The sequence below is a fragment of the Coffea eugenioides genome, unplaced genomic scaffold (assembly GCF_003713205.1).
Source record: "Coffea eugenioides isolate CCC68of unplaced genomic scaffold, Ceug_1.0 ScVebR1_3595;HRSCAF=4978, whole genome shotgun sequence".
Taxonomy (NCBI): domain Eukaryota; kingdom Viridiplantae; phylum Streptophyta; class Magnoliopsida; order Gentianales; family Rubiaceae; genus Coffea; species Coffea eugenioides.
Genome location: NW_020864187.1, coordinates 624,134 through 635,472, shown reverse-complemented (window position 1 = coordinate 635,472; position 11,339 = coordinate 624,134). Strand labels below are relative to the sequence as shown.

General features: G+C 36.2%; 1 protein-coding gene across 1 annotated transcript; it reads right to left on the bottom strand.

The window, feature by feature from the left end:
• Positions 1-3,728: 3,728 nt before the first annotated feature.
• On the bottom strand, positions 3,729-7,271 carry LOC113758075. Its single transcript, XM_027301106.1, has 3 exons — positions 7,085-7,271; positions 6,798-6,954; positions 3,729-4,135 (listed from the first exon to the last, which is right to left on the bottom strand). Exons 1-2 carry the CDS (start codon positions 7,221-7,223, stop codon positions 6,800-6,802), a joined length of 294 nt encoding a protein of 97 aa, XP_027156907.1. The 5' UTR covers positions 7,224-7,271; the 3' UTR covers positions 3,729-4,135; positions 6,798-6,799.
• Between the last annotated feature and the right edge of the window lie 4,068 nt (positions 7,272-11,339).

Genomic DNA, 11,339 nt, shown 5'->3' with positions numbered 1-11,339 from the left:
CTTTAAGACTGATGGCTATTTCTACAGATGTGTTAAGAACAGGGTTAATACTGCGCTATTATTCACTTTAACGAGAAAAATCAAACTGGCTTTAGAGCAGGCAAGATTTTGAATTGCATTCACACTGTATCTGGGGCCGTCAAGCTCTATTTGACCTTTGTAGCCAAGGATTTCAATACTGGTGATGTGCGGGAATTCCAAGCGTGTGTGTCTGATCGTGCTGCTGGGGGTGATAGGACGGTCATCCTTTGCCGGCTTAAAATTCCCAAGGAACCATGCGAGGGTGATGGCAAATGCGTTTGAAGGAGGTTGATTTCTTGATTGACATAGGAATTGACTGGATGCCACTGTGTGGAGATTTGAATCTTTGCTGAAATCACTTGGAATATTGTCTACTTAGATGCTGAAATTACCTTGTTGCTGGTTGTTGATTTGGTTTTTGTTGGTGTGGTCGTCGACTCATAACTCTTTGTTGATGATTTGGTCTTTTTGTTTTATGTCTACGTTTGAGTTTATTGGGAGGGTCGTTTACCCAAAAAAAAAGTACTAATGCTGTGTGTCTATATATATATATATATATATATATATATGAGTTTATTGGGAGGGTCGTTTACCCAAAAATATATATATATATAGACACACAGCATTAGTACTTTTTTTTTGGGTAAACGACCCTCCCAATAAACTCATATATATATATATATATATAGACACACATTCTCCAGTCTAGGATTAATACTATAAGTTATAGTTTTAACATTATTTAAAATTTTAAAAATGTACAGATATAGCACTAGTACTGCAGTACTGTCCAATATAATATATGTACTATATACGTAATGGTACTTATACTATCAAATATTAAATGAAGTACTGAGGAAACAAACAATACTAATCTAATCCACGCATAGGATGGAATTTGGTTCAATTTAACTTAAGAATAGTTTCTAGATTTGAACAAGTAAAGATTACTTTTCTTTTGTCAAATAAAACTTAGGAACATTTAGCCATCCATATTCTTGCTGTGGATCATAACCAAATTATTTGTCAGAGCATCAAGGAGTCCAGAAAATGTACATAGCCAATTAACAGAAGGAATGCTGAAGCGGGCTGTTAAAATTTAGGAATGTTTCCTAAAGCAAGATGGTTCTTTCATCGCTCATTAGGCATGTTGTTAGAAATAAGGGATAATTTCAGAAACCTCCCCTGAGGTTTCTGACACTTTCACTGACATCCCCTGAGGTTCTCAAAATTTCACTTACCTCCCTTGATAAAAAATTGGGCCCCTTTTCTGACGTCATCAGGGCCAAAATTACAGATATATCCCAAGTAGTTGGGGTTAATTACTACCGTTTAGTTACATAATGGCATCTGATATGATTAATTAAGCTTAACAACAATAATAGAAACTTGATTCCTGATACATGAATTAATCCAGTCATTTTGGGAGTAAGGCGCCAATTGAGCTGCAATATTGGCGCCATTTTTTGTGCCTGGTGTGATTTGACAAGAGGAAATAACAAGATCACATATAAGATCACTTATATGTGGTCTTATACGACATTCTGGATATAGGAAAAGAAACAGAGGAAATAACAAGAACAAAAATGGAAAGGAAATTGTGATCAAACCAGTGGTCCTAATATGCACTGGAGTAGCGGCAACAAAGTGAAGAATTAATTGTTACTAAGCTCCACCGCCAACCCTCCATTTCGAAAAAAAAAGACAAAAGCAAAACAAAAGCAAACACACGAAGCGCAGAATAACGTTGAAACCCGCAAGCGGGATTCTGTGTTTTTTCTATTTCAAGGTTAGCTCGCATGCGGGTTAATGTTATATTTGAGCGCGAGAAGAAAAAATTGGTAATTAGGCTCTTTGGGCATTATAAGTAAATATTTAAATTAATGGCAGTTTTATTACACCAATATTATTGTATTATCATTATTATGATTATTGTATTATTTCTTATGCAAATATAACATTTAATTATCCAAGCAGTTTGATTTTATTTTTACAATTTATAAAATTTTTATCACTTATATAATATTTTTAAAACCCTAATACATCTAAATTTGATTTTATTTTTCAAATTTATAAGATTTTTATTTAAAAAAATGGGATACGGATAAGATATCCGGTTGGTTCGATTTGCATAGGTGCATATGAGAATATCCGAATACTCCTGAAACCCGCAAGCGGGATTCTGTGTTTTTTCTATTTCAAGGTTAGCTCGCATGCGGGTTAATGTTATATTTGAGCGCGAGAAGAAAAAATTGGTAATTAGGCTCTTTGGGCATTATAAGTAAATATTTAAATTAATGGCAGTTTTATTACACCAATATTATTGTATTATCATTATTATGATTATTGTATTATTTCTTATGCAAATATAACATTTAATTATCCAAGCAGTTTGATTTTATTTTTACAATTTATAAAATTTTTATCACTTATATAATATTTTTAAAACCCTAATACATCTAAATTTGAATCTAATTTTCTACAAGTCATACTTATAAATGCGAAATCTAACAAAAAAGTTAAATACAATTTTTGCAGGTCAAATTTAACAAATGCGAGCTATTTGCAAAATTTTAAATATTTGCAACATTTTTTAAAACAAAAATTAGAAGCTTTCTGCAAATAATTCCCTACCTCTCAAAAAATACCAAAATAAAAAAGATAAGAGCTCGCATTTGCTTCCTAGAAATAATTCCCTAGCTCTTAAAAAAGGAAAAAAAAAATTGAGAAGAGCTCGCATTCGTGGAATGCGAGCTCAATAACCAGAGCTCGCATTCCACGAATGCGAGCTCTTGTAAGCTCGCATTTGTGAAATTCACAAATGCGAAGACCCCCCTGACGGAAATTAAACCCAAAATCACCCCTTTTGTAGATTTTTTTTAAAATTCATCACAAAGTTGGAAATTTCTCAATAGAAATACAACTTGTCTGGATTCCTTTCACTCTCTGATATCATTACGGTTGCTTTGCGATTACAGCGGCAAAACCTGTTTTTAATGGAGAAAGATGTAGGTGAATTCCATGATTCTCCCCTATGGCTTGAAGAGGCCATGGTTGCAGCTAAAACTTTTTACTCAGAGCTCTAATTGTAGCACAGCAAATGCACTTGTTATCACTCCAAATTAGTAGCAAAGAATGTTAATAGCTTGAAACCTCAGAGGTAGTTAAGTTGCTTTGCTTTATATGCTATTGCTACTGAAACAGCAAACCTTCTGGCCGTTGCAATTTGCAGCTAGCCGTTGCAAAATCTGCCAAATAACTGTTGCATGGCACATCTGGTGCATGCAATTTTTTGTATTGCACTTACCCCCCCTCAACTTTACTAATTAGTCCAAATCATTTATTCTTCTTTGAATCTTCTACTAATACAACTTCTGCAAAGGGTAGCTATGGAATAAAAATACCTTCTCACACATGAAAATAATATTTTAATCTGATTTGGACTGGATTGTTACCACAAAATCAAAAGCAAGGGAGGTAAGTGAAATTTTGAGAACCTCAGGGGATGTCAGTGAAAGTGTCAGAAACCTCAGGGGAGGTTTCTGAAATTATCCCTAGAAATAATAAGGCAGCAAAATATGCTACTTTCATACGATGCAAGATTAAGTTTCCAGCTACTAGGGTTACAAGTGTAAAAAATTACCAACTAACAAACAAAATCACATCATGCATGAAAAGCAAAAGGACCACAGCAGGAAAGCTTAAGATAAAATCCAAATACTAGAAAGAAATTCATTGCAGAAACATAAGCAATTACATTGTAGCTGCGGACAGAAGGGGCTAATTAAAAATTCGAAGAATATGTGAGTTTAAATGGAACACAACATTGAGCATTGGGCCTACAATTTTACAATTAACATGGGTACCACTCGGACAGAGTATCACCATAATAGTTCTATGGATAAATCTGCATTAAAACAACGCTGAAGTAAGGATGATCCAAAGCCACTGTTGAAATTTTTACAGCACAAAGAAATCACCTTCCTGATGGCACTCATCAAACTAACATTAGTTGTCTGAGTCAATGATCAATTCAATGAGAGGAACAATGGAAGTCCACAATCAACAGTTCTGTTCATGAATACATTTCACTGCTATAATCTTGGATAAGAACCTGCAAAAATCACACAAATAGGGTTGAACATGTTTGATCGTTTGATCGACAACCATAAACAGTCAGAAAGTCGTACTTGGATAGAAATCAAGAATACAAGACAAAAACGATATGCATCCAAGTGGAAAGAAAATATAATAAGAATACAAGCCAGTAGTTTTACTCAAGGAGAGGAGGGAGGAAACAAATTTCAGCTAATCCAACTTGTTATGATGAATAAATGGCAGTTTTTTCAGCGCTAACCAAAGTAATGAAATTTGCTTGTATAAATTGAGGTAACGACTCTTTGTAAACACCAAAACACAGAAGATTTCAATGGTGAACAAGGATACATAATTAAGTTTCTGATCCAATAGAAAATTGCATATACGCAATTAAAATCGATCAGAATGTAAGCCAAAAAAAAAATCACACTATTATTGCATACAACAGTATGCTATAAACAAGTGGAAAAATAACGCTATTCTCCCTGCATTCACACAAATTGCCTTAGTCTCAAAACATCACAAACCCAAAATCCAATATGCCACCACTGTATATCACTCAGTCCGACTCCAGCACCAAAGCATTGGAACTACCAAGTCCCACCCCCCCCCCCCCCCCCCAAAACAAAAAAAAGGGTTGTCGGCCCAAAAGAAAATTTATGCGTATCAATCACATGAAGTCTAAAACTTAAATAAGCTGTTAATTCCAAGTTGACTACTAAGCTAATTCTTATATAAGCCCCTCTACCGGCATATTGAGCTCATCATTTGCATCAAAGTTAAATTGTAAGATACTGTTCTAACAAGGACATCTCAGAGAGAAAGATTGGTTGGCTAGGCAGCGAAGGAAGAAAAGGAGCTAAAGGGCAAGCAATAACAACCAAAAAAAAAAAAAGGTTGATGAACAAATCAATAGCATGTGATCAAATACACTCCTGTTACTTGAAAGCAGATAATTCAGCAATGTCAAATCTTAGTTGTCAGAAAAACAAGAATATCAAACTGAATTGACTAAGAATTTAACCCAAAACTGAAATGATCTTTCATTTTTCAAATCATTAATGGAAAATGGTACAACCACTAATTATTCAATCAGTGGACAAATTACATGCCTTACAATTCAAAGAAGTGGCATACAAAACTTACAAAACTATCAACAAATTCAAATTACAACATGAGATCAAAACAGAATGAAGTACTCAAATGGAAAAAAAAATGGGGATCACAGTACCAAATCCCAAACTAAAAACTAAAACTAGAGGAGTGAATCAATACATATCAATACACCAGTAGAATACTAAGAAGGAAAGAGGAAACAAGACAATGGGATTGAGAAACTTCATATGAAAACAAATTTTGGCTAATTACAACATCTGAACAAGGATTAAAAGAGAGCAGAAGATAATCACAGTGGCACTCTGGGATATACGATGGAGGAGATTGCCCAAGTTCAAACTCAAAGGAACAGGAAATCTGGACCGGAACCAGTTTACAATTATGAGGATTATATGCTTTAGTCTACATCATCCTGTTATTGTACTTTATCAAATCTAACAACCAATAATGTTCCTAAATATCGTCCGATTAATTAAAAAGTTTGGGTATGATACCTAAAATGTACTGTAGAAGCTCCCATAAATTCATTGCTCCTTCAATTGAAGACCTGCTAAAATTTCTTATAGAATCAAGCATACAATGGAGAAAACTTCCCAGAAGTACTTTTGCCTGATAACTTCCTCACCAGAATCGAAACTCAGCAACCTTGGCCAGAAACCTTGATAAAAGCTCTTCCCCTGGCACTAAGATCTTATCAAAAGGTACAGTATCAATTGCCTTCCTTCTAAATTTTCTAACAATTTTCTATCCAACTTTAATATATTCCTTTACAAGTATTTATCAACTTATTTACTTTCTAAACCATAAACTACAGCAATCTCTTTCAAAGAAAGCTCTTCTTTTTCTCATGCACAAGTTGCACAAGTGGACCCTGTATGTCATTACACGTAAAAAAAATTTAGAACCATAGGACAAAACTCTCTTGCCTAACATTAAGAATTCTCCTCCCACTAATTTCTAATAGAACCTACCAATGCAAATGATGACCTGGATGCTGCAATCTGTGAGATAGAACTCACAATGATCAGTCAGTGGAGTATCCCAGAAGCCCACTGTGAAACAAAAAAGTGGAAATTATTCTAGAATCACCCACAATTTGCGTTTGAACTTCTAACGATGATGAATATCTTACAAAAGATCAATCTTTAAACCATAAATAAATCACGCAATACCCATCAGAAAGAGCACCTTAACTCATACCAATTACAATCTTAGGCAGCTCTAACCTTCCATTGACCTTCTACAACGCCAGAAAAACACAACCAACGACAAACACGCTCTTGAAATTTTGCCAGTCTACCTGAACGATATTAGCTCAACCCCCTCCTTAAAATCCATTACAAGGAAAATATCTCTCTTTCTTACTAAAAAACTAGAAGAAAAATGGTGGTAGAACTTCTTTGCACGAATGAAAGGTCGAAATTCAATCAAAATTGTGGCATGACAATTAACTAGACTTAGTAAATTGGTGCACGATTTTTATGTGCTAACACAAAAATCAATTAGTACATAATAATCACAAATCATGACCTCAATCGAAGTTGTCTAAATCAAAATTTTACCATCAAGAAGCTGAATTTCGGGCATCAATGCTGTTGTAGAACTTCGTGAGTCGCCGGCGATTCTCGGGTTTGGCCTTGACCGGTTTTTTACGCAAACCAAAGATCTCTTGCACCAACGGGACATGAACAAGCACCAGCTTCCACGCCAAAAACCACCCTACCCAAAACAAAACAAAAAATCCATCAAAATTCTCACTGAAAATAACTATCAATCAACGTTTTTCAAGCAACATGTCTTCTCTGAGGAATTTATGCAAACGGAGATTGTGCAATTGATAAATGGTTACCAAAAAGTAATACAGAGAGGGCAAAGAGTATGGCGAGAAAGGGGCGGAGGATGTATAAGATGATGTAGCCCCAAAGGGAGGGAGAGAATGGTGGGAATAGAGAAGCTGAGGAAGATAGAGAAGATGAAGAGGACTCCATTATTGATGAAGTGAGGATTTGTCTACTGAGTTTCGACAAATCAAAATTGTTGTATAACCTACCCAAAAAAAAAATTCAAAACTGTTGTATGTAGGTCCGTTAGAATTAGAAGTCTTACGTGTTTTTTTTTTTTTTCATTTTCCTTTTTTTAATGGGTTAGCTGCAGTTTCTAGCCTTTAGCTATTCTAACATTGCACTTTGCTACCTCAACTTTCAATTGCAGCACTAAACGATCTTTAACTTACAAAGTTTTTGCAGTACAATTCACCCAATTCTGTCAATTAGAAACAGATTTCAGTCATTATTGATTCATGAGAAAACCCTATTCATCCCTTGGTGTTTTTGTCCCAAAATCACGTTCTTATCAGAGTTAAAGAGGAAATGACAATCAACTCAAAACCAACCCTGACAAAATGCTTCCCCAAAAAACTGGAAGAGCAACAATATAGCTTGCACAAAATTCCTATAACATTGTAATCCATGTACAAGAAATTTGGTCTTTGATTAAAATAAGTTTGAAACATGTTAAAAAAATTTACAATTAGACCTTGGAGTCCCTTTGAACTTGTAAAAGAATAGAGAATGGATTTCACCTTGTTGGACTTCACCCTCAAAAACCCTAAGAAATCACCATTTCCACATGATTTTCACCAATCTCCTCCGCCTCAAAATCCCACTAACTACCACCATCATCACTATTATCTCTTCGTCTAGGATCACTATCCAACTTTCCTTCTTTGATCGTAGTAGCACCTTATTAGATCTTCAACCCCTAGTCAAGTCAGATGCATACTCTAGCCCTCGAATCGATCTTGGATCCGCTTAAGATTAGTGGCTATTAGTCCAATCACTTCTCTTTTCTTTTGTGGTTTTCTTTGAAAAGGAGTCTAGTTATTATGAGCTTCTAAGAGATATGAAGATATAGGGTAATTCTAATAGATGTTAAAGAGAGGGGGAGAACGGATAGGTTTTTCTATAATCTTGAATCCTGTGGGGTATTTTTTAAAGTTAACTATGAAAATGAGGGTTCATAGTCATAGGACTATTGTTTTCCACCAGGGTCTTTTTTTTTTTCAGCAACGGTAGTTTTTGTATTGATTGGCAAAAGGATGTACACTTGTATAAGCAAAGGCTCAAGTAGTACTATACAAAAGTGTTAGACACATTGAGGATTGATCCATTCCTCATCTTGAAATATGCCTAAAGCATAATCACTAATCAATTGACATCTGGAATCTAATCTCCTATCTAAACAAAAAGAGTTTCTGGAATAAAGCTCTGAGATTGTTAATATCATCAGTCAAAGTAGCCATTTTGATATCCTTGGCTATCCCTTCCGTTAACCCTTTCAACAGCTGAGAGCTGGGCACATAGACTGTAATATTCTGCCATTGCTATTGTTTGGCCTTTATAATGGCCATCTTCACAGCTTCAACAATATTCTGCAACTGATTCCCTGCTTTCCTGTCAATGAGTGCCCAGGCTGCCACCAGCTGGTGGTTGAAGTTAGTTGCCATAATCCCTGTGCCAATTCTATTAGTTGGTTTTTGCACTTGAGTTGAGATTCTGATCTGTATTTCATCACATCCTACCTCCTCTGGTTCTACTTTCTCTTCATCTCTTTCAGCATCCTCAGGGGTCATTTTCTCCTTACTCCAAGCTGTTGCTTGCTCTTGCCATTCCTGTTGAGCCTTTTTAACTATTTTCCAAGTATGTCTACGTTTTGCATTGGACTTCCATTCATTTCTCCTTTTCCATATTTCCCATAGTATGTTCATAGTTAGCTCTATATGTTCCCTGCCCTCTGTCCTACATATGGCATCCAACATAGCAGTCCACCAAGTTATGAAATTTCCTGTCTGTTCAGTTAAGCCATCCCACTGTACTGGAGCCATCTTCCAAACCTCTTGAGCTCTGCTGCAATGAAAAAACATATGTTCAATTGACTCTTCCTTTTCTCCACATCCATCACAGATTGGATCCCCCTGGTGTGTTCTTTTGAACACCAGGCCGTTAACTGGTAATAGACCATTTAGGCTCCTCCAGATGAAGTGTTTTAACTTGCTTTTGACCTTCAATTTCCACAGCCACTTCCATTGTTTCCCTTTGGAATTTACTGAACTTGTTTCTGCTTCATTATTTCTTCTTCCCCTGGATTGAGTTCTTTCTCTGCACAGTGCCTTGTATTCTGAGTTGACCGTGTAGCTTCCATGACCACTATGTAACCAGTAGTTACTGTCTTCCCTTCCTGAGATACTGATAGGGATATCCAAGATTTCCTCCGTATCTTTTTGATTGAAAGTTCTAAACACTAATGGTTTATTCCACCTAAATCCACTGATCAACTCAGCTACTCTTCTGATATTGCAGTTCTGAGGCATTACTGAGGTGACTTTTCCATCCTCATTACCAGGGATCCAGTTATCCTCCCAAATGATTGTTGCCTTGCCATTGCCTATCTTCTTTCTAGTTCCATTTTGCACCAATTCTCTCACGTTCATCAGACTTTGCCAGATCCAGGAAGCACACTTAGGGACTTTGCACTTGAAGATTGAGTCCCTATGAAAATAATTTGCCCTCAAGACCTTGCTGACTAAGAGATTTGGTTTGGAAATCAACCTCCAAACCTGTTTAGCCAGCAAGGCTTTGTTGAAATTCTGCAAATCCTTGAAGCCTAATCCTCCCTCTTTTTTCTCCATAGTCAATCTTCCCCACAAGCACCAGTGCATCTTATTTCTCCCTTCAGCTTCTCCCCACCAATATTTAGCAAAAATGGAGGTCACTTCTTTGCACATGTGTTTGGAAGTTTAAAGCAGGACATTGTATACACTGGCATTGCCATGGAAACTGCCTTCAATAATACTTCCTTCCCTCCTTGGCTGAGCAGCTTGTTTTTCCAGCTCTTCATTCTTTTACTGATATTGTCCTTAATAAAGCCAAAAACTTGCTGTTTAGATATTGTTATCACCATAGGGAGCCCCAGATATTTTCCTTGAGTAGCCACCTGGTTTGTGCCTAGGCTTTGTCTCACTTCCCCTTTCCTCTGATGACTGACATTGCTACTGAAAAAAACTGAGGACTTTTCTAGATTTATGGATTGACCAAACCCCTTCTCATACTTCCTCAAAATTTGAACAAGTTCACGGGCTTCCTCTTTGTCAGCATTACAGAAGATCAATGAATCATTAGCAAAGAATAAATGAGTCAATCTTGGCCCATTTCTGCTTATCTTCATCCCTGTAATCCTTTTATCTCCTTCAGCCTGCTTCAATAAGTTGGAGAAACCTTCTGAACACAATAGGAAAAGATAAGGTGACAGTGGGTCACCTTGTCTTATTCCTCTTTCTGGGATTACAAATTCTTTTGGTACTCCATTAATATTGAAAGAGTATGTAACTGAGGAGAGGCAGCTCCATATCCACTTCCTCCAGATTGTACAGTAACCCATCTTTTCCATCATGGCATCAAGGAATTTCCACTCCACTCTATCGTAGGCCTTTGACATGTCTAACTTCACAACCATAAAGCCATTTTGTCCTTGTTTCTTATTATTCATGAAATGCAAATATTCATGAGATAGAATGACATTGTAAGAATTTGTCTGCCAGGGATGAAAGCTGCCTGAGTTTTGCTAATGCAATGACTTAAAACTTTCTTGAGTCTATTGGCCAATATTTTTTAAATCACTTTGTACACAACATTACAGAGACTAATTGGCCTATAGCTCTTCAAATTAGTGGGATTCTGGATTTTTGGGATGAGGGAAATGACAGTATGATTCCAAGATTTAGGCATGTTGCTAGAATAAAAAAAATGCCTAATGGTAGCAATTAAATCTGTTTTCACAACATGCCAAAATTTTTGAAAGAACAAGGGATTCATGCCATCTTGGCTTGGTACCTTATTTGGATTCATGGAAAAAAGAGCAGATTTAATTTCCATCTCCTCTACTTCCTTAGTTAGCCTTGCATTCATCTCAGTAATGATTGTGGTAGGTATAAATTAGAATCTCACCCAGACCCTCACTACCAGAACTAGCAAAAAGGGCTCTATAGTAGTCAGCTACTTCCTTTCCCAGCTGCTCTTCACTTTTTGTCCAAGATCCATCCTCTCTTT

What these genes read in the sequence shown, in the direction of transcription:
- LOC113758075 (XM_027301106.1), bottom strand. Translation starts at nt 7,223, where the DNA reads ATGGAGTCCTCTTCATCTTCTCTATCTTCCTCAGCTTCTCTATTCCCA. An exon ending in CCTCTCTGTATTACTTTTTG is followed by an intron (nt 6,955 to 7,084) that starts GTAACCATTTAT and finishes TGTTTTGGGTAG; the next exon opens with GGTGGTTTTTGGCGTGGAAG.